The sequence below is a fragment of the Genypterus blacodes genome, unplaced genomic scaffold (assembly GCF_046128005.1).
Source record: "Genypterus blacodes isolate CSIRO-AG114 ecotype Tasmania unplaced genomic scaffold, CSIRO-AGI_Gbla_v1 ptg000148l_1, whole genome shotgun sequence".
NCBI classification, from domain to species: domain Eukaryota; kingdom Metazoa; phylum Chordata; class Actinopteri; order Ophidiiformes; family Ophidiidae; genus Genypterus; species Genypterus blacodes.
This window is the reverse complement of record NW_027466950.1, coordinates 540630-566381: the sequence shown is the minus strand read 5'-3', so window position 1 is coordinate 566381 and position 25752 is coordinate 540630. Positions and strand designations below refer to the sequence as shown.

At 42.7% G+C, this 25752-nt stretch overlaps 3 protein-coding genes across 3 annotated transcripts; all 3 read right to left on the bottom strand.

The window, feature by feature from the left end:
* Positions 1 to 3845: 3845 nt before the first annotated feature.
* Positions 3846 to 7022, bottom strand: gpr18 (G protein-coupled receptor 18). The gene is made up of 2 exons (XM_076165703.1): positions 6571 to 7022; positions 3846 to 5716 (listed from the first exon to the last, which is right to left on the bottom strand). Exon 2 carries the CDS (start codon positions 5707 to 5709, stop codon positions 4699 to 4701), a length of 1011 nt encoding a protein of 336 aa, XP_076021818.1. The 5' UTR covers positions 5710 to 5716; positions 6571 to 7022; the 3' UTR covers positions 3846 to 4698.
* A 1100-nt stretch (positions 7023 to 8122) lies between these two features.
* Positions 8123 to 11739, bottom strand: gpr183a (G protein-coupled receptor 183a). Its single transcript, XM_076165702.1, has 2 exons — positions 11363 to 11739; positions 8123 to 9627 (listed from the first exon to the last, which is right to left on the bottom strand). Exon 2 carries the CDS (start codon positions 9602 to 9604, stop codon positions 8471 to 8473), a length of 1134 nt encoding a protein of 377 aa, XP_076021817.1. The 5' UTR covers positions 9605 to 9627; positions 11363 to 11739; the 3' UTR covers positions 8123 to 8470.
* Positions 11740 to 16606: 4867 nt separating this feature from the next.
* Positions 16607 to 18628, bottom strand: LOC143012517 (G-protein coupled receptor 183; the record flags this gene model as incomplete). Its single annotated transcript, XM_076165663.1, has 3 exons — positions 16607 to 17184; positions 17259 to 17773; positions 18265 to 18628. Coding segments are annotated over 3 exons (1044 nt in total), but the record flags the coding sequence as incomplete, so codon positions are not given.
* Between the last annotated feature and the right edge of the window lie 7124 nt (positions 18629 to 25752).

Genomic DNA, 25752 nt, shown 5'->3' with positions numbered 1-25752 from the left:
CATTGAGCGGAACACTTGAGAACACTATCAAGAACACGCTGCTTTACAGACCTAAAATAAATCTCGGCCTAATCTATGGAGAACCTGACAGGACGAGTCCAAGGTTTCCATGCAGGCACTTAGCTGAGTAGGGAGTTGGGGGTTGGGGGGGGGGTGAAAGAAGCGAGGGCCTTACATTATTTATACGTGCTAATGGTGCTGGATGTGTGTGTGAATCAGCAACAGAACAATATGCTAAAATAGACACACAGCTGTAATCAAGGCCATACATTTCCGCTGCTGCTGCTGTTGGCTGCTAACTGCAGGGTCAATTGGAGTCAGTTTAGTAGCATTTGAAACCCTTTGCAGTAGATTATCTCCTTTTAATGGAGACAAAAGACAATGCGGGGTAGATTGCAATTGCCAAAGGGAAAGATTAGCTCTGCTGAAGCTATCCCGGGGTAAATATGTGAGCAGCGTGCTGTGGAAATACCTCACACACGTTCCACCGCCACAGATAAGAACAATAGATCATGTACTTAGCCTGGTTCAGTCCACAAAAGGAATCCATTAGTCTCTTTGTGCCGCCCCCTTAAACTGAGCATCGCAGGGGGGGAACCCACTGTTGCACCGCTGCATCCACAGCACATGTGCCTCTCATTTCCTACACCAGTCCAGCAGTATCCTTCAACATCCTATTGTAAACTTTACCAGGGGAGAGGTTGAGCGTATTAACGTGCCCGGAGAGAAACGCTAAATGATGTAAATGCAGGCAGCTGCTTGTTGGTAATGCTGCGTGTAGTAGACGGGGAGGCCCAGGCGAGATGTGTACAGTATCTATATAACATTATGGGCTGGCTTTCATGTGCTGGTTGTTCTCTAATGGGAACAATATGAAAGCCTGCACTGCAAAAAACAGGGAATCCAGGAAATTCTCCAGATCTTGTTTTAATATGATCCAATCTTAATCTCATCAAGCGCCATATGCGTCGGATTATTAGGCTCTTTTCAACATAATTGCTCTTGATCTGCACAGTATTTGCTCTATTCTTCGGATACGGCACGAGTATAAACACGTCAAATAAGCGGATTTGATAGGTTACGGGTTAATATTCCCAACATCTGCTGTGAGAAAACAATGCCTCGGATTGTTTGGAGAATGAGAACAATCCCAGGAATTCTCATGAAGTCGTTTTGTCTGTTATTGATTCGTGGACATCTTGTTTTCATGAGTTTTCATGGAGTCTGAAGGCATTTCTGTGATTTTACTTGATATTGAATTGAGGTTTTTTACCTTCTGAAGAACTGAACTGCACTTTAAAAAGGATATAAGGATGGAAACAAGGTTCAGAAGGAAAATTTCAATATATAAATCAGGAAAAATAGATCGTAAATCTTCAAATTAACCTCAAAACTTTCCAAAATTCTTCCACATTGTCTCTCAAGTTGCTCAGTAAACCCTGTAATATTAATATAATAACCTCCTCTTTTGCAGCACTTCACTGTTGTATTCCCCGCATTTCACTGGTCACATTGAGCTTTATAGCCTTCATGTTTCTCCTATTAAACTCAATTTACTGAGTAATTTTATAACTTATTCTACTAGAAATCAACTTTAGTCAATTTTTCTCAATTCGTTGGCAGATTTTTGGCTCCATAGAAGGAAAACGTCACAGGATCACAGAGCTCAGTGAAAGCTAAACTGCTCTAAACTGTGGTGTTGTCTTTCCTCTATTGATCTAAGCAGCTTTAGTTGTGTGTTTGTGTGTGTTTGTGCAGTTTTACCAAATGTACTCGCATGACATCATGACTCTGGCTTAAACTATTATTATGTTCCATAGTGTGGCGGTAACCGACGATGTGGTTTTGGTGATCTGGTGTATGGAGGCTGTTCATTACCTCACCACCTGCCGTACCCCCCCCTCCATATCCAGAGAGGTTCCACATCCCAAAGCCTTGTCAACATTCATAACAGCGTCAAACAGCACCAGCTAAGACTTCAACTACTGAGGGCCACTTTGGATAAAGGCAGATCCAGCCACCGTGTCTCCCATCATCTTTTGATAGTGTGCTGACATGCAAACTCTATTAAGCTGTCTTCAAATATGCAAAAATGATATGATTTTACAATGATTACATATTCACTTCCCCAGCTGGCTGGCTCCAAGCGTCTCCATTTGTCATCGACTATTGTGTCCAATTATATGATTAGCTTTGAACACTCCAGCACTTCGAGAGCTCTCGTGTGTTCTGCAGCGCAGAGTGATTCACAAACAAAGTCATTACAACATGTATTCACACATATCAAATAACAAAACAGATGGCCACTGCGCTTGCCGCCTGATTTGTTTTCCACACGAGCGGGAGGAGAAAAAAAAGTATTTTCTCTGAGCTTTGTTTAATGCTGACTGTTTTTATTCCCAAAGAAGAGCAGCTGGCTGTCGCGCTGTTAGATCAGCTCCTATGAAAGACAATCTTGTTTTCATTAATTTCTCTACAACAAAGGCACTTGTTGTGAAGATTTAGAATTACAGCGGGTAAAGCTTCCGGATAATTCATCACAGGGACTTGACAGGAAACTTAATTGTTTTAAATGCCAGTTGCTGTGAGCAGCACGGCTGCATTTTCTTTCATGTCTAACAGGTGGGACAGATAGACGACCCTCTGATGTTTCATTGGACCTTTGACCTCTGCGTTATAAATCCAGTTGTAGTCCACCGGCCAATAAACCTATCATCATGTGATGGACTGCAGTACCCACAATTCCATGTGAAATGGAAATCCTGTGTCCTGCCTCATGTTATTAAACAGGGCATAAATTTCCTTTGTTACATGGCCATGTTTTGACCCCTGAGCATAAAATATAAACCAACAAAATATCAAATGGTCTCTGAGTGCAAAGTGTCACCGGGATTACAAAGATCTGTAGAGGAGTCAGGACTACAGACCACGTGCTGCTGCTTCTCTTACTTCCCTTCCTTTGCTGTATAGTGATATACACTCGCAGTTCATTTCAGATCTGTACTTTGCTCCTGTAGACAGAGAAAGCTTTTCAAGATGAGGCCTGTTTTCACTCAGTGTGCACAGAAGCAAATCGTTTGTTTCCCACATTGCCAACATTTTGAAATATCCCCCAATATGAAACTTAAGGACACACAGATCTGTAGTGTGTGTCCCCTTTAAATCATCCATACTGGGCTATACAGGCTGTGCAGTAGTATATTTAATTGTGTGTGTGTGTGTGTGTGGACGGATGAGCCTCACGGTTCAGAGAGTGGCCATGGTGCATATGGACACATCACAGAATGCCTCCACTGTCTAATTGCATGAGACGCCGTTGTCACTCAGCCAAACAGTGACTCAGTGTCCAAACCAGTTAAGAGTGTGTACATGTGACGCACACACACACACACACACACACACACACACACACACTAACTCACTTCATCCCATTTATTCTGGAAGCTAAGTGGATTCTTTTGCTCGGGCGGGCGACGTTTGTGCAGGACGCCGATCACAATCGACACGATGAAACATTTGAATGAAACGTTCCCAATCAGACATCACTGTATCCGTCTCTCACCTCAGGAGAGAATCCAGGATCATTCCAGGATCTTGCATGGTGGCGCTTATGTTTTATTACTCAGCTAAGACCTCGTATTAAAGTATCCTCGCAAAGAAATGCTTTTTTTTTTTTGCTCTTAAAGTAGCTTTAAATCTAGATGAATAGGCTCGCTGACATCACTTGAGGATGTTACAGTAAATGCACTCCAAGTGACTGAATCATTTAACATCTAATCAATACTATTCACATTGCACCATAAACACACTTTGTGAGGAAACTGCGACAACTGTTATCTGCTGCGTGAGATAGTGGAATCATGTTTATTTCACTGGAGATGAAGAAAATATTTGCATTAGATATACAGCCGGGTTGAAATACAATGATAAACTTTAAAGACAAGACGTGGAAATCTTTGCATGAAGCAATAAGACATGTAAGGAATGTGTTGTTGTTGTTTTCTTCTTTGATCTGGGCAGGTAAAAAGGGTTGTGGATGTGTTTTCTGTGACATGCTGCCATCACCTGGTCATTACTCTCACAACACCTTTCATACAGACTGAAGCTTCTTCTTCTCTGGATCAATACACCGCCTTCTGGCTGAAGTTTGACGTGGTTAACTTGCTCTGCACACGTGACGCAATGCGGTCGTGGCGGGTTAAATTTGACCTGACACGACCCTCTGTCGGAGCGACTCACACACAGCGGATTCAAGGTGATTTGCAAGGGACGGAACAAAGAGCAGCGACCTTTTTAGATTAACTGCCCTCACTTCCTGTTTGCTTCCTGTTCTAGACGCTGTCAGAGCTGTTTTCACTTCTTCCTAGACGTGGTCGCATCATGCTTCAATATTCATACGTGGGTATCAAAGAAAACACAGCAGTGGCATTTCTGAGCTTTATTTTATCCTGCATATATTACACCGGAGCTGGAATACCGCTGCTTTGTCTGCCAAGCAAAGACGCGCGGAAAACATCCCAAGTCTCATGGGTGAGCCAATCAGCTCCGAACACAGATGTTTGTGCCACAGCAGCAGTACTCCCATACTGTGAGCCAGAATTTATACCTTTAAAATTAATTGCAACTTCTCATCCTGTGTGATATCAGTGCACACGGTGCGTTTCAGCATCTTCTGAGAGCTGAAAACCAGGGTTTGTTTCATATCATGGCGCTGGGCATGTTGCTCATGGAGCGCACGCTGCCCGTGTGTGTGTGCCTGCTCTTCCGTCTCACACTCCGCAGATAGTTCCGGTACAGGATGACGCTGATCACCCTGTCCTGGAACTGCTTGGAGACGATGTAGTACAGGATGATGTCTAAGACGGTGCTCAGGTTCATCAGAAACGTGGTGAAGACCGACGATGTGCTGAACTCTCCGTCGTCCCCTTTCTGCAACAAACGCAGCACCAAACACACATGGAAAGGCACAAAACACACCAACACCTGGATGATCAGCGTGATTATAATCCGGATTGACTTCTGCTTGACTTTAGGTTTGAGTTTAGACGTGCGGCCGTGGATCAGATTATCCACGATGACGACGTAGCAGCCGATCATGATGCCGATGGGCACCAGGAAGAAGAAGATGAGCCGCACGAAGTTGACAGGGTTCTCGCGTCGCAGGTGGATGATGTCACGCATTTTGACGCAAGTGGTGAAGTTAGAGGCCCGGTCGGGGTCGTCCACGGCGAAGAGCAGGGGTACGGTGGTGCCCAGGGTCATGATCCACACCCCGACGCTCGCCACCACGGCTTTGGGGATGTTCCTCAACTCCTTCCCGTGTTTTGGCTGCACGATGGCCATGTAGCGGTCAGCGCTGATCAGAGCGAACAGCCACAGAGCCATGCAGGGGTAGAAGATGGTCAGAGCCGCACTGATCCGGCAGAAGACGTCTCCAAAGGGCCAGTAGTCCTGATAGTGATAGACCATCCTGAAGGGGAGCAGCAGGATGAAGGTCAGGTCCACCACGGCCACGTTGACCATGTAGACGGTCACCGAGTTCTTCTTCTTGGTTGTTAGTGCAAACACCCATAAAGCGGTGAGGTTGACGATGACTCCTACGATGAAGATGAAGCAGTAGAAGACCAGGCCTGCGATACGGTACTCCGGCGACACCTGCTCCAGCTGGACCTCGCTGGACATGATGGAGGTATTCAGATCCAGCACCATGCTACAACTGCCACCAATCAACAAAGAGACACAGTTTTGTTAATAACAGTAAACGCTTGAATGTATTTATTCACCCTATGTACTTTCTCTCTATTTCTTTCTATTTGGCTTTCAACTTCCTCATTCCAGCGCAGAGATATGCAGTCTTTGGTTTCGCTGGTTTTGCTCAGACTTGATTTCTGGGTCAAAATGATGAGAATCGCTGAGTTAAGTGAAATTAAAATTAACAGTGAAATTCTGGGATTCTGAAAAAAAAAATCTGCCAACTATGAAATAAGGCTGATGGGGAACAAAGAAGACACATGTGATGCTATAAAAATGTTCGCTGATGTGTTTGGACTTGAACTAACTGCCAAGCTTCTTCACCAGGGTGTAGTATGAAATAGGAGGAATGTTCCTTTAAGTGTTAAATGTTATGTTATCACCTGCTGATAGATACTTTTGTAAAATTATTTATCAGTTCTTAAAATCTGTGTGGCTTCAGTGTGAACGTCACAGGAAGATGAAGTGATCTGTCGGTCGCCACCTTATCTCACATCACAAACCAGAAAAAAAATCAAATCAACTTAGAACTTAGTGTGAAAATGGAAGCGATAGAGAGACCAACTTGTCTTGATGAGAAGTCATGTGACATCCGCTGTGTTTTGGATTTTGATAGTTAACGTAAACCCCCAGCCCCCCTCCCCCACACACTCGCTCTCCTGTTTATTGTAAATTGTAGCCATTTATAAGAACGAACCATCGATGACAGAAAACAGAATCAAGTTTCAGTTTTGCCCCCAGCGAGGCAACACAACGACACAAGTCATCACATCTTTACCTTTTATCTCGCAAAGTCAAAGAGATGAGGTCGCCACTTACCAGAGAAACGTCTTTAATATTCCCTTGTTGTCAGCATGTTGTCACACAGGCTTTATGGAGTGGCAGCTTATCTGAGCGCTCTGCTCTGAGCAGCCAAAAGAGGGAAGTGAGATGCTCTTCACAAAGTACTGTACAATGGAAATGGTGGTGACTCTGAACACAACGCAGAGCCCCCTCATCACTTCCTGTGTCGGCCATGTGCTGCAGTTTCACTACAGTAGATGCTTATACAGTATCTCCATAGCTGGAACACAAAGAGCTACAGCTTTTCCACATTCTGCAATTACACCCCCTTAAAGAAAATGATGTGCCATTAGAAGTGGGAGTGTGTTTGGCAGGCAGAGAGATGGCAGATTTAGGGCGAGTTATTGATTGGAAAAGTGGGGTCTGTCACAGCACATTAGTTCTCAGGGGAGTAATCCACAGCAGGTTGCTGTGAGAAGCATCTGCTGCTGTAGAGAAGTAATTAAAAACAGGATGTTGAGGCAGTTGCCATATAAACAGGAAATAAGACGGTGGTAATAGACACTTCACGCTGATGCTGAGAGATGGTTTTACACCACGTCGACTTAATGGATGCAAAGCGCGCAGCTCAGGTGAAACGCTCAAGGTCAGCCCGGACCTGGACTGAATACAGATGAACGCGAGCGTGTGATTAATGTGTGTGTGGAGTTAAAGCTGCCTGACACAAAAGGCCGTCCACCACGCAATGCAAACTTCTTCTCACAACTCATATTTTCCATCTCCCCCGTTATAGATCTAAAGCTGTAGGAACTATGTCACACTCTCCTACGCCGTGTAGCATTTCCCCTCCGGTGCCACGCCGCTGCTCTCCACAGTCCATTTCGTCTCCACAAAGGTTACAGCTATTTGTCACACGTTTTGTTTTGATGATCCGGGTTCCTCACTTGGTTAGCTCAAGATGCACTTTTTTGTTTATGGCGCCACGGTTGAGCGGCTTCCTCCCAGAGTCACTAAATGGCGATCATCCCTCAGACTGCGGCCGCGTTTGAACCGCATTTGTACGGAAGCTGCTCATTCAGTCTAATTCTTATTCTGGGGAAATAATTATCTATCTGCTCGTCCTCTCCATGTGTCTTAAAGCTCGTGTACCAGATGGCACTTTGTGTTCATTGCAATATGTTGTTATGACAACAGTCTGTGTGATGTTTTCCCCTCTTTGATACTTGTCATGTGGCTTCTTCGGCTTCCACTTCACAATAAACCGCCATTCTTTATTATAACTTTCTGTGAAATGCCTAAGCACCTATTTCCTACATATTTCATTATAGATATAGATAAAATATGTGTCATTGTAGTTTCTGTTTCTGTATTTTACTTTTCTTAAATTGATCTAAAAGCAGAATAAGTAATTTAAGATTATTTTTTAGTTATGTCTGTATATCTAAGTGTGTACGTGTGTGATGTGTCCTCCATCTTTACCATTACACCCTCCTTGCTCTATCCTCTACTGCCCCCTGAAGGCCAAATATTATAACTGCAGCATAATCAGAGGCACAGGCGGCATAATTCAATACGTTTTCCAAAGAAATCCACAAAAGCTGAATTTAATGTTCAAATAGCAAATGTACAATATGTACCACGACATTGTGATGAAGTTATAATTATACGTGATGTGTGCACGTCAAGTATTTACAGCAAGGGACATGGATGCTTCATCAATGTCAATCAACTCTTGAAACTTTATCCAAAACAGAACGATGGATTTTCTCTCTCTTAAAAAAAATGTTCTCCTCCATTCCAGCTGTTTCTGTCTTGTTCTTGCAGGAGTTGTGAGGTTGTGTGGATTGCCAGACGGCCATTTAAGTGTTTGATTGGTCCATATCTCTGTAGAACAACAGGACTTTATAGTTCTCATCTGGTGGATCTCCTGGTTCCTTCAATACTCCGCTCTCTGCGATCTCCTGTCTGTCAATCTTTCACTGATCAGTGACTGGCCGTTGAGCTGGATCTTGTTGCCGTCGATAATATCCTTAGAGGAGCCTTCGGGCGAGGTCCTAACGGCGCTGGAGAAGGACACGCTGACCTGCATCTTCAGCAGCTTCAGGACTTTCCTCTTGTAACCCTTGCAGGCGAAGAAGTAGACGAATGGATCCAAGCAGGAGTTGAGGTTCATCAGACACACGGTGATGTGCAGCGACACCTGGAAGGCCGTGAGGTCAACGCAGTCGGGGTTAGACAGCAGCTTCCGGAACATGTACTGCAGGATGTTGATGTGGTACGGCGCGAAGCAGACAACAAACACCACCGACACACAGCTGATCACGCCGATGACTTTGCGGCTCCGGCCGTACTTGTCGGTCAGGTGGTTGGTTTTAGCTGCCAGGTGGAGTTTGGAGGACAGGACTGAGTAACACACCAGGATAGTGACCACAGGGATGATGAAGCCGATGAAGACGGCGCCAATTAGGATAATGGCGATGTTGTCCTGTTTATCAAAGTTGGGGTATTCCATACAGGTGATGTAGCCATCGTCCTCTACTTTGCTCATGGGCATGCCGATGAGAGGGAGTGTTTGGATCAGGACCACTACCCACACAGCAACGCATATGTAACGGACATTACTGAATTTCCGCAGGTGGGCGAAGCGCAGGGGCAGGACCACGGCAATGAAGCGGTCCACGCTGAGACAGGTCATGAAGTTGACCCCCGCGTAGGTGTTGATGTAGAAGATGAGGCCGGAGATTTTGCACACGGTGTCGCCCAGGGTCCAGTGGAAGCCTCGGGCGTAGTAGACGATCCTCACCGGCAGAGAGAGCGTGAAGAGGATGTCGGAGATGACCAGGTTGAGGGAGTACAAGGTGGTGGAGTTCATCCTCTTCAGGTTGGGCCGGATGACGTGGAGGGCGAGGCAATTACCCAGAAGTCCCACCACGAACACCACGGTGTAGACCAGGGGCATGAAGATGCGGGCGTACTGCCGGTGGGCGTACAGCGTGTCGCAGGTGCTCTGGTTTTGGGTTTCATTGGTGGATGTGTGGCTGATGGTGACTGGCAGAGCAGAAGAACCCATTGTGGTGTTTATGGAACCAGGAACTGTGAAAAGGCAAATTTAATGTGTTAGGTTTCCTACTTTTCTTTTTTCAGTTTGCATATACCAGGAAGTCAAACACAACGGACAAAAATAACTGACTTTTTTTTTTAAATGGAAACAAAGCTTTTTTTTTTTACATAATAAAACCCATCTGCAGATGATCACTTATGAAACCAGGCATTCAAAGAGGAAGTGCAGACAGGTTTCGTTTTCAGACACGTGATAGTAAATGATTGCTCACAGGCAGCTTCGGCCTCCAATGCTTTCAAACTTATATATTCATATTTAACTTCTACACGTCATATTTAGTTTGTCTGGTTTTCCACAGTCATGGGGAATTAAAGGAATGTATCAAAAGTCATCTGCCTCAACAACAAACACAAGTGTTTGCCTGTAATGATCAGTCATACATTGAGAGTCATAGATTGTATTTGAAAGTACTGCTGATGCTTTAATTGTATTCATTTCGATACCTGAGTGAGTAGTTTTGTTTCAGTTACCTTCCAATATATGTTATGTGGCAAACAGCGCCATCTTGTGGTACATATGAAGCAGAGAGGTTCCTTAAGAAACACCCTCCATAACTTTTACAATTAAGAGAGGAGAGGTATAAAGAATGAATAGTGAATAGTGTCTCCTGTGAACTGGAGCAGATTCTTCCCTCATAAACAGCTTCTCCCGTATTACACTTACAGGAAGTGACTCTTTCACAAATGCTCTTGTTTTGTCGCCAAAAGTGACATGACGGAAGCTGGCGAACAATTCCAGGGCTTGTGCTGGGATTGTGAGCACACATGTGGGGCACTCAGGACTCTCGCACGGTGTTGAGAGACGGTGCTGTGTGTGAGGAAGCCGGGCTCCCCAGGGTGCCCGGGGAGCCCGGTGGAAAGTGGTATTGTCTGCGGCCTGCCTGAGGTCAGAGTTGTGACCCGGAGCGCCGCAGCCAGCCAGAGCACTTGGGGCAGAGACACACTGGTTTCCTGGCACACAGGCAGATAGAGTAGTAACAACTTGCCTTAACCTTCTTCTCTTCTTCTCTCACTTACTTACGTTTGTTTTTACCTGATAGATTTTTTTTTTTTCACAGGCATTTAGTGAATTATTTTTCTTTCTTTCTCTATAATCTTTTCTTTACATTTTTATAAACTTCATGTCACCTCTTAAATTAATTAATTGATTGATTCATTGAGTAATTAATGAATGTCAAATATAATGACTTATTAAATTCATAATCATCAATCTTGTTTCTTTTCAAAGCATTTAAATTGCATTCTAAGTCCAAAAAGTGCCATAAACGTCACATTTGTATACCTGCTGGATCGATTGATTGATCGATTCAAAAGAGTCAGTTAGTTTTGTCAAGATATCATCATGTCGTCTGCACAGATATTGCGAAACCTGTGGCTTGTGTCATCTTTCATTGCGGCAATCCACAGATGAGACATATGGCTTAACCGTCACTTAATGTGCAGCATTAACTTTCGTTTCTGTCAAAACAGCACAACATCAAAGCTCAACTAGAGATATTTTACAAAACATTGAGAATAATCCATCTTAAAGAAAATTTTTAGTTGTATTTTATATCAATATTAATCTTTATCAATTTTGTAGGAAAAGGTTTCTTCAATTTCAAAATGTCCTCTAGATAAACTTGATTTTCTGCTGTAACCTGCGATCATCCTCCATCTACTCAGTACATTATTCAGAGAGTTGAGAGTTGAGAGAGGAAGATCTTACCAAAGAGCTGAAACACGTCTGGATCCTCAGATTTACAGATGTGTAAGATGTGTTGATCTTGATATCATGACAGTCCTGCTGCTGTAAAGTGTAAATCTCTTACGCTGGATCCCAGTCAAGCTGCAACCACACAGACAAGAGGCACTTCAAGTCTGCCAGTAACCATAGTGACAAAATATCCTGTGGTGGTTACCCCCCTCTCTCTCTCCCACTCTCTCTCTCTCTCTCTGTTACACACACACTCATACACACTAATGCACCATATTCCTACTTCTCTGTCTCTTGCAATAACTTCTGACCTTCTGGAGGTTTGTGAACACGCTCACTGACCGCACCACGTACTTTAATTTCACTAAAGATCATACCACATGACTGAAATAAAGTGTGTGTGTTTTTCTGACATCTACCAAGAAAAAAAAAACGTTTGATGTGCCACGTGGTGTTTGTACTCAGGCGAGGATGTGGCTTCATCTGCTCAGCCAGAGTTTCACTGACAAAAATCAAATTTTTATATGAAAAACATTACTGACATGGTGTCCATATTCTCTTTGGGAGCTTTGACTTGTTTTTATTCAGTCTTATCTGACAATCACTTCACCGTAAAAAGTTTGCAAACAAGGGACAAAAAAATTAGGAAGTTCCCCAGCAGTATCTACTACTTGTTTTGTTGTTTTCAGCTCAGAATGACTCTCAGTCAGAGGAGAAAAAAAAGACACTTTCATATTACCTCAAACACCAGTTTCAGTCAAAGGGCATGACTGAGAGTTTCATTGGTTTTCATGCTTCACAGCCACTTGATCTTTCAGGCATCTGTCAATACTAACGACAGATAAAACACACAAATGTTGCCGACAAACTTATGCAGAGTAACAGTTTGGTGTGTAGGAATAGCAGCACAGTTCAAAGGAAGTAGTTCATGACAAACTTTCTTTCTTAAAAAATAGAAATATAAATTCTTATTTTCAGTCCTTGTTGGCTCAGACATCTGTGCCCTTTTCTCTTTTGTGCTCTCGTGTTGCCTCTCTTGTCCTGTGGTTTTCACACCTTTATACATTTATATATTACTTTCCTGTCTCAGCAAAACACAGCTTCAGATGGAACATGTGCAACATACAACATCACTGTTTAAATCACTGTAATAGACGAAGATAGTCTTGCCATGTATATGTATTTATGCTTGAATCACTGATTTTGCATGAACAACAGGTTGCTTCGATCTTAAAAAAGCAACAAAAAAACAAATTACTCCTTTATGGCTTTACAATTCCTGTACATTCTTCAGAACTGTTCATGTCCTGTAAGAGGGATGTGGGAAATGAGTGGCCAAGGGGGGGGGGGGGGGGGGGGGGGGGGGGGGGGGGGGGGGGGGGGCGGATGGGGGTGGAGGTGGGGGGTCGTGTTGTGCACAAACATGTCCAGCATTAGGGCAAGGGAAGCGCTGTAACTTCCTCATTGGCCGGCCTTGTGGGTCTGACTCACGGGGCCTCAGACGGCTCCATCACACCCTGTGCTGACAGACGACAGGCATGGAGGTGTGCCAAGGCTATTCATAGGTCACAGCTGGGCTCGTACGCTCGTAAACGGCCGCTTAGAATCAGTGCTCGTGAGGGTCTTGTTTGAAATAAGGAAGTCACGCTCAGTGTTGTGATATTTACTTGTGCTGTTTCTTCAAAATTTCGGCTCTAATCAGTGATCTGAACATCCTACACGTATATTTAAGGAAGTGACGGGGACAAAGGAAATGCTGTCATGCATTAACTGTTGAAATATAATGTAATATTCTGAGGAGACGTGTGGTTATTGTAGCATGTATTTCATGCTTACACAAAGCCTTGGATTCCTTGTTTCCTTCTCGGTCGCTGTTACAGTTAAAACCTGGTCTCTGCTTTTTAAGATTAAGGTAAAATATGAAGTCACCTGAACACACGAATAAGCACGTAAAAGCATAAACGAGCAATGTAAAATCAGAGAGCAACAGAATCTGACTAATTCCATCCATGATTACTGTTTTCAGACTCAGATTTGGACTCAGATTAATGGATTGGGTCTGAAGGCACCTTGGCCCTTCAGACTGCGTGACAGTGGCACGCTGACACTTCTCTCTTGTTATACGTGTGAGATAAGATTGCAGCAGTTTCTACAGGAAACTTCCCTCTGTGGCTCTGCTTGCTTACTTCTTCAAAAACACCAGCGGTAGTTAGGTAAGATGCATTTCTACATATCTGTCACTGATCCTATCATGTTTTTACATCAGTTTCCTGTATCTGCTGTCATATATGACCTTTGATTTCAACATACCAAGAAGCACCTTTCTACAGAATTATTATTATTGTTTATCTGTGTGCAGCTCAGTGCCGCTTGCAATAACAGATTTGTAAAAGTATGGAAAAGGAAAATCATCAACTAATTTTCCCTTGATTTCTTATTTTGATTAAAAGGTCTGTGTTAAAGTGTCCAACTCCAAAAGTGTCAATGCTACAATTAATTTGTACAAGAATTTTTGTTTCTTTATATTCTTGTCTGTTTTGATATAACTGGCTGCTAAAGTTGAGTGGGGTGGCTCATCATGAATGTATCAGTGTATGATTGTTTCACTCTCCTGTGAGTAAAGTTGGTACAATCTGCTGCACACAACACCTGCAAGAACTTTGGTGCCCTACCTACATATTGAAATCGAAAGGTTGTTTGTGGGTTGTGTGTGTGAGTGTGTGTGTGTGTGTGTGTGTGTGGTGTCATGGTGATATAGCACTTTTTGAAACATGCACCACACCCAATAAATTTGCCACCCGATTATAACAGAACCAAAATGTAATGGCTGCCCTTCATATGCTGACGCCAGGACTTCAGGAGTTCCCCCAGTTTGACTCATCATATTCAGTGTATTGGTCACTGTCCAGCATGTGTAAACAGCTATGTAAAGATGTCTGTGAATTACAATCAGTTCCCTTTTTACATGTCACAGAGTCTAGCCAGTGGTTTGGACTGTGAATCGGTTAATAGTTTGATTCCCAGGGCTGCTGCTGATGGAGCCGTCTCAGAGCTGAAGTGTAGTGAGGCTGCTCTGAGAATCCAGTCCTGGCAACAGATTGCACGACGCTGCTACGGTGTGTATGCTCATTAAAGACGGATAAGTGTCAGCAACAAGTTCTAGGAATACAACATACATTGAAAACATTGTATTTTCTCTCTTCATATTCCATATAAATGAATGATATACAGTACGTGGTTGGCTTTATAATATGGTGTTTCTCTCTACTGGTGACTGAGGAGTAGTGCAGCTTTTTGAGTTCAGCTGTTGGACGTGCAGGGAGAAACACCAGCCAGATGTTGATGCTGTAGCTTCATGCAGAGGAGAGTCACCTGTGCTGTAGCAACAGTGAGTCACATGATGGCAGCAACGCTTCTGCTGCTCTGTCAGGGGAAGATTCTCCTTCTACGCTGAACTAAGACGAGAGTGGAATAGAATCCATAACACTCACTCTGAATAAAGTGCAGCCAGGTTCATGGACTGTCAGTATGCAGACCTCAGTCATATGATCTGAAATGAAATGCACAATATTGCATTTAGATCTGCATCTTCTTCAGGTATATGACACTGATTTACATGAGAAAACTGAAGACACAAAGTTTTTGTTGATATCTGAGTGGATATTTCACAATTTTCCTACATGTTGATGATGCAAAGCTCTTACTTGTGTATCTAAAGTAGAATTAGCAGATGATGTTGTACAGCTGTCGTTTGTTCATATATTCCATTCATATTATTTACAATATCAGAGCCACAAGGACAGACTAGAGTTTGGGGAATTAAACGAGAATGATCAAAAACAAATATGGAGAAGATGAACAAAATTATGAACTACAACAAAAAATAAATATAAAAATATATAACAGAGAATATTGCAGCAATTTAAAGGGTTAAAAATGGAAACAATGCTAAATTAGTGAAACTGATTCTGAACACGTGGACATTTGTGAAGTGAAGGGATTTTGATATTGGTACAATTACTTGGAGCAATGATATTACAGTACTAGAGGGCAGATGGTAGAACGCAGTTAAACATCCCTGCACTTGTTTATCACTTGTAATCATATCTGGCCTAGCACCCAAAATCAAACTTTAATTTCAATTTAACTTCAATCGTTTTTTAAACAAAATTGTCCCGTTGTGCTGTCTCATTATAGACTTTCTTCTAGGACACTGAATTGTTCTGACTAAGGAAATGAACTTGCAAATTAGCCAATCAAAAGAATATGAATAGACCTGTTACCTGGCAACAACATGATAACAGTAGAAATTACTTTTTGTAAAGAAAATATAATGTAATCTCAGAATGATGAAACTTGTTGCTAAGGAAGCTGTAAGCATAGAAATGAAAGAAATCGGTCAGTTTCTCATAGTGGGATTGAGACCCTGGACCTTCTCTCAAACCCTGTATCGGCCTTAAACTATATGTTAGCATAATAGTTCATTACAAAAAGCAGTTCACGGGCCTAATCTGGACTCTGGATACAATTATTTGACCCACACAATATGTTAATGGTTTAAAATTAGGGCCGCCCACATAAAGGCAGCTAGAGCCTTGATAGAATCCCTTATTTGTGTAGTTTGAGCTCAATATAAACATAATAGATTGATTATTTGTCATATCCATTTATTTATGATCCAACAGTAAAGTAAATTAAGAACTTGTTTCAATTCTTCTTCACAAACATTAAACATCTCATTCATGCAGTATGTGCACACATTCAAACCTCCGGAAACTCTAAAGGTTAAATTTAGAGAGATGACGCTCTGAGGCACACATGAGACACCTGCACCTGCTCCAACCTGCACCCAACACACACACACACACACACACACACACACACACACACACACACACACACACACACACACACACACACACACACACACACACACACAGCAGCAGCACATGTTGAGCTGCGGCTGCGGCTGCTGTGTGTGTGTGTGTGTGTGTGTGTGTGTGTGTGTGTGCGTGTGCGTGCGTGTGCGTGCGTGTGTGGTGTGTGTGTGTGTGTGTGTGTGTGTGTGGGTGTGTGCAGGAAAGGTGGGTGAGGAAGTGGTGATGCTCTCAAACATTCAGCTGCGGTGGATGAAACAGTGACACGCCACCCGTGCCCTCTGTGGCATGTGTGTGTACATGTGTGTGTTGGGTGCAGGTTGGATTGTGTCTCATTTGTGTTATTGCATTGTGTTAAATTTGCAACTCTAAAGGCCTTTTCATTGAAGAAACAGGATTTATCTTATTTATCGTTTCAGCTTTATTCATATTGTGTATATTTGTCAAGAAATGAAATAATCACATGCAGTTCCTCCTTTGTTCTACATATATATTTATCCACACACTGAAAGAAGAAGTCACACAGCTCTACAAAACAATCAGTGATTAAACAAATCATTTCAGCAGTTTCCCATGAACGTGACAATATATTTTACAGTATATTTACATGAAAACCTCCAGCAGTGTTTGACCACAGAGAGCAGTTATGGATCACTTGGGAGTCATGTGACCAAACGGTGACCTACTCTCACACACTCTTCCTGTCCTGTCTGATCTAAGCCAATGGAGATCCAAACTCTGACATGTGGAGCAAGGAGAGTGATGGGGGAATATGCAGTGGTCACAGCTCTCTCAGGTGTTGCTGCTGCTTTGCTCTGTGGTGGCCTTGGATGACACAGCAGAGGCGTACAGATAGTCCTTAAACAGGCTCATCACTCGCTTCTTGTAGGTCTTTATGGCGAAGAAGTAGATGACCGGATCCAGGCAGCAGTTGAAATTCATCATGGAGACTGTAACCTGGAAATAGAAGTCTGCTTCAGTAAGAGTTATAACAGGGAAGAAGATGTTTTATATCAGGTCAGCTCTCCTACCTGTAAGGACGCCTTGAAGGCCCGCAGCTCCTCACAGGTTGGCTGGTGGTGTATCTTCCTCAACATAAACTGCACCACATTGAGGTGATAAGGGCTGAAGCATATGATAAAGGTGAGGAGGATGAGGAGGATAATGGTGTTGGCCCTGTGATTCTTCCTCGACCGTCCGCTGAGTGAATTCTGCTTGGCCGCAGCTCGCAGCTTTTGGTTGATCTTGGCGTAGCAGCACAGGATGACCAGCAGCGGGCAGCAGAAGGAGAAGGTGCAGGCCGCCAGCAGGAGGTACGGCGTGGAGCGGGAGCCCTCCAAGTTGAAGTACTCCATGCAGGTTCGCCTCTCTCGGTGTTCCCGCAGCATGCTCCGGAACAGCAGGGGGGCCGTCTGCAGGCACACCAGTGCCCAGACCAGGCAGCAGACCCTCCGGACCACCCGAGTGCGCCGCAGACACTGCAGCTGATGCGGATGCACCATGGCAACGTAGCGGTCCAGACTGATGCACGTCATGAAGGCGATACCTGATTGGCAGAAATGTTTCCTTCATGATGCAGCACAAACTGTTGGTGTGTTTGTTAGTGTATGTGTGTCATTTGCTGCTTGTATCACTTTTGCATGTACTCCTAACTCCTCAAACTATTGATTGAATAGATGCAAGTACCATGACTCCTGTTTTTAATATCAAGGACCACAATAGAAATATGTACAGTATGTGTGAAATAAACAAAGAATATTGCTGACATTATCTCCATTTCTTTTCTTATATCCATCATTATTTCCTTATTTCAAGCTATCATGCACTTGTTCCTTTCTACTTCTTATTTCCTACCTTTCTTTTTCCTTCTATTCACTTTCATTGTGTTTGTTCTTCCTTGCCTTTCCCTTTTACTGGTAATATTTGTTAATAATAATGAATGAATCTTCTAATTAGTTGTGTTGTTGTTGCTCTACTTTCAATGCTGCTGATGGGGAGCAGCAATGGATAAGCTTAACACATATTGATCTGCATTACCTGCATAGGTGTTTGCAAAGAAGAGTAGCGAGGTCAGTCTGCACATCAGGTCACCAAAGGGCCAATCAAAGTGCCGGATGTAGTAGGTGATCCTTCCCGGCAGCGCCAGCGTGAACAGGGTATCTGACAGCGCCAGGTTGAGCAGGTAGATGGATGTGGAGTTGAATTTTTGCTTCTTCTGGCAGATCACATAGAGAACCAAACTGTTTCCACACACACTGATGAGGAAAACCAGGGAGTAGAAAATGGGGAAGAGGACCACGGCGGCACTTTGGTAGACAAACACATCGCAGCTGCTCTGGTTGGGTGAAATTTGGGAATGAGCTGAATTCAGGGTGATGTTGGCAGCGTCCATCCCACCTGTCAATCAGAGGAATTGATCAAATCAGTAAACAATGAGTCAGGAGTGTGAGACAATAATAGCAGCTAATAAACATCATAGCATACTTACAAGGTCTATCACTGCTTTATGCTGGTGTCTGCTGTGTCTGGCTGACAGTTGATTGTGAATTCTGTGTTAGTTGAATTGTCACTCACATGTTGTATGATGTGTTCACGTACCACTCCCGCCCCCTTTTGACATCAAATGTCTGACATACTTAGTGTGTCACTCAATGCATTGTGAACTACAAGTACACTTGAGCTGCTTTACAGTGTCACAAAAACCCCTTTGATTTCCCTTAACACACATTTCCCTTCCAATTTAATAGTCTCTTGAATGTAAATTGGATACATGTAGAAAGTATTGCATAATCCTGTTTGTTATATATTGTAGAGGACTAAGAAGAGACATATGAGGGGAATATGATATATATAAATAAGTGGCTGGCAACTAAACTTTGACTGGCACCTCTGAATGATGTTTCCAATCAGTTATTTCCTGTGATGAGCAGCTCAGCCCATCATGAATCAGTGTGGCTCTATATGCATCCATTTATCGAAATTACTCTGAATGATGACCCAACAGTGACCTCTACAGGATATTTAAGGTGGACAGGAAAAGAAGCTGTATAAATTGAAGCAGGCTCGTCCAAACAACAATAGAGATCTGTTGGCTTCAACCTTCAATTCATGCAAATAACTGACAACTCAGCCAAATCAACTTTGCCATTTGGCCATATTTGCTGATTCCTCTGGTAGCTGAAATTGTTCTTTCAGTACTCACACACACACACACACACACACACACACACACACACACACACACACACACACACACACACACACACACACACACACACAGTGTGTATGTAGTCATTTCTTTGTGGTTTGCAGGTTTGCAGGTTGTGTATAAACAGTGTCTGAAACAGTGTTTGCACGTCTGCTCAGAGAAGAGAAGTGAGAGGAGGTGATACGGTCTGAGGTTATAAACTACGTTCCTGTATCTGCACTTTGAGGCCTGAGATGGAGCTGATGGAAGATTACTAGGAAACTGAAGTGTGTACCGCCGGTGCTTTGAGAAGAAAAGAGTCACTAAAAGTCGCTATCCTGTGATGTGTGGACGAATCACAAAGCATTTGCAGACTGGCACAACAATGTTTCAACCACCAACACCCAACAAAGATTAAGAATATGCGAAGAAGATAAATTTAAAGGAAAGGAAATTTCTGAGAAATAGTTTGAGTGCTAAAAATGTTGTAAAACAAATGAGGAGCAATTTCCCTCAGCAAAGAAGAATGACACAATTTGCTATATTTACAATCTATGGGTACCAAATATTTCCCATTCAATTTGTGTTCAAATTGAACAATCAAAAAGTGGAAATGTCTCAAAAGCAAATCACACATGCATAATTAACGAGTTTCTCACTGTCTTGTTGATTGTGTTTGCCCTGATTACTTGTACTCAGTAAGACAGCAGACAGTTAATCAGCAGATTCATTCCTCATCATTCTTCCTTATCAGAGTAATTTTTTTCTATGAAAACTCAGCTTCTTTATCAAATAGTGGCTATTCACCGTGCATGCAAATAACTTAATTTATGTCACAGTCTATTCAAAATTACATCTACTGCAGCAGGAAATGTGAAAAAACACATTTCCTGTTAGGTAAAGGATATTTGGAACATCCTGTGCATGTGGCACGTGTTTGGAGCATGTTCACATAAAAATGGGTTCTTTTTATTGAAGAGTGTAGTGGCAATCACCCTTTAAAAAACACAAAAAACAGTGTTTCACTTTACACTGTAAGAAGTTATGGTAGAATTAATGTCAATTTTGGATAGATGTATTTTTTTTTAAGTTACCTCACCTCAATGACTAAATGTTTGACTAAATGAATGATGCTCCTCAGGCATCTGAAACTGTTTCAGTTTATGCTCCTTCAGCCATGTATACTCTTCTTTTGCTGCCAGTCACCCACTTTTGTACATTTGCCGTGGCTCTACTTTGAACTATACAATAAACGATAACATGTTAACACGCTGCTGCCTTTTCGCGCATTTGATTCATCAAAAGTATTTGTGTTCATGTCACACCATTTCTACATGCATACTGTTCTCTGAGTCCTGTATCCTGCGATGAAGGCGAAAATGCATTGATGAAATGAATATGTTTCCACTGTGCACTGAATATACATGCATATTTAGAGAGGCTGCCAGGGGAGGAAATGGACCTGACACCAACTATAACATTTGCTCGTGTGAATTAATCAGATTGCAGCCTCGTGGGCCTAATTTCTGCCAATTTCAATCTAAATTCTTACTCTCTGATACTGTCATGTAGTTATAATATTGCACACTACTATAATATTAGTACAGCAAAACTTCCGCGCTGGATGAGTCTAGTCAAGTTACCTTGTATTTTACAATGCAATCATATTATATAATGGTAAATATGGAGTATTTATAAAATCATATTAATATCAGACTTGTAAATCATGTTGGGTGAGGTAATAGTACAGTAGAAGCTCCTAAGCTTTGGCACCAAAGCTTTTCACCTTGGCGTAACTGAAGTGGATGGCTGCTGGATAAGTAAAAGGTCACTAATCGTCACTTGTCAAATGTGGTTATAGCCATAATACAACTCACTTAGGCTGCAATATGAGCCCTGAGTGCACAATGTTACCTGCCGGCTGCACCTCAGGCTTGTATTTCATGCTCCATTAAGTTTATGCGTCAAGTTAACCACCTTGTATCCCCAGAAAAAGACAACTGTTAGTTGTCCCTCGCCAGGTGTGCTGAGGGTCTCTCAGTGTTAAATGGGCACAATGGGAGCAGGACCAAGACAAATGCAGAAGCTGATCAGTGTTCTCACATCCACAGCCCCTTAAATCACTTTCATCAGTGTAGACACGTGGAGGAAATGGAGCAAACAAACTGTGTAGAGTTAGGATGTATATTTATGAGGTTTTCTATTTCTGTTCAATGCCTTAATGTGATAAAACTTAATTTCTGTCAGAGTCAAAGAATGTTTGAGAGTATTTTATGGCAGTATTTCATTTTACGGGAAGCTGTAATGGTGACTGTGGATGTGTGTATGTATTTTTCTGGGCTGATGGGTGCGTGACATGAAAGGTCTTAGGAAATTGAAAGTGACGACCCAGCATGGAACACACATAGACGTCACTTCTCACAAATGTGACCTTTTGCTGCTCCTTAAGTCAGGGGTGGGGCCACGGGGGGCTGGGGGGGATCAAACTAATTTGAAGGGAATTATACAATAGTCGATAGTGCCACTACGGCCCTTAAAAGAACAGCCTAGAAGGCATATCGCTTTAAAGGCACCCTCGTGTTGGAGGGGCACCAGTGCTGTGTTTGTGAGGTAAACTGGGAATGACTTCTGGCCTCCACAACATGCATGGAAAACCAGCATGGTTCCATAAATCCAAGTGGAACCAAGTTTGGGATGAATTGTGTTCAAAAATTCTGAATTATATTTCACTTTACCAAATCAGCCATCCTGCTGTTCACCCAATTAACAGCCAAATAAATAGAATTTGATGTAATTGTGCATTGGTGAACAGTTAAACATCATCTTTTGCAGTGTACAGTAGCAATACCAACTTACAACAGCTGCTGTACAAAATTCCACCACTAGAGGGGGTACAATCATCACATATCAGAAAAACAGCAATCAATTCATTGTTTTTACAGAAGAAGTGAAGAAGATCACGAATTTCAACATTTATCTTTATCCCTTTTTTCAATTTTTTTGAATTTCCTTTTACACTTAAAATTTTTGCACTAGTTTTGGGCATCTGTGTGTGTGTTGTGTGTATGTGTCTGCCTGCACATTAGCAGACTTCTGGACATACCTCAGGGGACTGGTACATTGTCAGAGGGCCTCATGTGGCTCGTGTCTGTTCTCATCATCACCATGCCCCCCCCCCCCCCCCCCCCCCCCCACCTATCAGTTGTTGCCGTGTCCAGCTCTGTCCCTGTCCCTTTGTCCACTCCGCCTGTGTGAAGACTCTGTGTTCACACTTAATATCCTGCTTGTCACTATTATCACAGTTTTTTTTTTTTTTTGCAGAGAGATGTTGTTGCAATATATAAGCCTTGACACACACATACACACACACACACGCACACACACACACACACACACACACACACACACACACACACACACACACACACACACACGCACAGCCCCACGCACGCACGAACGCACAAGAGAGCAGAAAGATGTGGAACTTCAAGAGGTTTCGTGTGAGGAAACATCATCTCATGTTGTTGCAGGTGTGTGTGTGATCGGCATCTATAATCTATATTATTTCTCAGTGAGTCTTTCCTAAACCAACCTGTCACACTGTTGACACTGTTGTAGCTGGTTGTGAAACACACACACACACACAGGTTTCTTGCGCCTGTTGTCCCTTTGAACTGCAACTGACTTCACACCCACGAACATGCTGTGAATTTCATCTTGCTCCTCTAGATTTGAGAAAATCTCACTAAATGTACACTCATCGGTGTAACGGACACACACACACCAGAGCCTCTATAATGGTGTATGTAGGCATACACACTTTTTTTTGCTGTCAGTGACGTGTGATTGTCAGCCTTTTAAAAAACATTTTGTTCAAATTAAAGAGATCAAGCTTCCATTGATATATGAAGCCTGATCCATTGGTTATATTGTGCCACAATATTTTACACACACAACACATTTTTGAGAAATGAATGGCCAGTTCTTAACAGCACTGAAATATGCACACACACACACACACACACACACACACACACACACACACACACACACACACACACACACACACACACACACACACACACACAAACACAATGCCTATTAATGCTTCTTGAATACTTGAATACTATTATTTATTTAGACAGTGTCATGTTCAACTGTGATTTCTTCCGTTTTAAAACTGTTTACACTCATTAAATTGTGTCTCTACAACATATATACATTGCTTTATGATTTCGAAAGGTTTCAAAATGTAAAAGAAGAACACGCATGACTTGAGTTCATCATTTCACGTGTCACATGACTAGAACGTCAGTAGTATAATACATCAGGAGGTGTTTAGTTAAAGTGGGTTATTCTGTAAGATTTTAATTTAGATATAATTCACAAGTTTTATGACTGTAACCACACATTATATAGACACACATTGTCACACAATGACAGCTTTACCTTACAAAATTATTTGAGTTTGATAGACATTGCCAGTGTAAGATTGTCCTCGCCTCTGGAGGTCAGGGTCAGGGTGGAGGTCAGGGTCAGCTACAGCACAGATTTAGATGCTGGATGACACAGGGTTTGAAGCCACGCTGTTGGGTACAATCTAGTTTTGCAATTGTGAGTATTCAGAGAACTGTGGTAACATATGGGCAACTACATTTCTGTAAAATCCTTTTATTTTGAAAATCCTGAATGGATATGGATGCTTTCTAAACGCAATCAATACTTCTAGCTGGTTTTCTTTTACTTTCTCTGCATCAATTACACTATATATATTTATTCCATTATGACGCTGTGTTTGAGGTATCATTGTAACACAGAGAGGGATATGCAACAACAACAACAACAACGACACACAAGCTTGCCTAACAGTACAAAAGCAGTGTGTACAGATCAAAACGCTTGAATGAACACCAGGTCAAACAAAGGATGCCCAAACAAGTGTTACATTTGTGGATGCTGTTCTGCTGCACCGATGTTACCACAACATACACACCAGCCTGCAACAAAGCCTGTATTCATGTGTGCACAGTGACTGAGGCTGCGTTTGCGCCTTGATCCATGCCGTGGCAGGTTTTCAGGTCATCTCAGGCAATGTGCATATTTCGGACGTCATCTCGGCTGTTGCATTATTGTTTTATTCACAGGGCATGGACTAATTATTCCAGCAGCTCTCTTCATCAGGGAGTAGACTGACAGTTGCCATCATTGGAGTGATCAGTCTGTTACTTGGACTTGGCTGAGGCTATTTGATGTATATTAACAATAATTGGTGCCACAGCCACAATTATGTTTAGTAAATCTTTGTGCTATTTTCCAGGAGGATGCCCGTGAGGAATTTTTTGAGTAGCTGTTTGGTCCGCAGAGACGCTTTCAGAGTCAGGACAGATGGGAGGACAGCAGATCAGAGACACTACAATCTAATCATCATTATCACCTTAAAGGACATACAGTCTCTCTCATTGTCTCTTCTAATGATCCCACATCCATCTGCACAAAGGCAAAAGTCCAGCACATACACTCCAGCTCCATTACTGGAACATTTCATGACATGAATCATAAAAAATGAGCAAAAACAATGAGGCTTTGTTACTTAAATAAATGTAAACTAATGATGGAATTAAACACACACATTGATATTGTCGTTCAGATTCATGAAAACTGTTTCCTGGATTACAAACTTTTAATGTGAAATCTGGGTGAATGGCAAGATTTTTCTATTTGTGTTGTTATTTCGGTTTCTATGGTTAAAGTCTAAGTTATTTGTTGGATTTCTTGTTATCTGGCAGCCAGTGTGGATGCAGTGAGGTGCAGCATCTCACAGTGACTCCAGCAGGTTACGAAGCTGCCAGATTCTACAAGTGAATAAGAGGCAGATGTGCGGTGACAGCACTGCGCTCATTAGGCCAAATCAGTGTCACACTGTGACAACTGGCCAACTTGAGGCTTCTCTCGTCACTCCAGTAGCCACTCCATTCAGCCAAGACCAGTCCAGACCCTCACAGACCTCATTTCAGACCGTGAACCACAGCCGCTGCACCACTCAGACTCAGAATAACCCTGCTATGCTGCTGAAATCATTCGGTTGCATACCTGGAATACAGCCCTGTCTCCATCTCAAACACAAATAAATCCCCCACTGCACTAAATCTCTATTTCTACTTATTGTCCCCCACACTTATCCCTTTGCGCTGACCACTGGTCAATTCCCAATCCCAGCTGTGTGGTCCGGCCCCTCAGGGTCTTCATCCCTGGGCTGGAGTTGTGATATCTATTTCAGTCCACTAGAGACCAGACAGCCGCCACTGTGGCTCCAGAGAATTCCCTGTCCGGAGTTTACG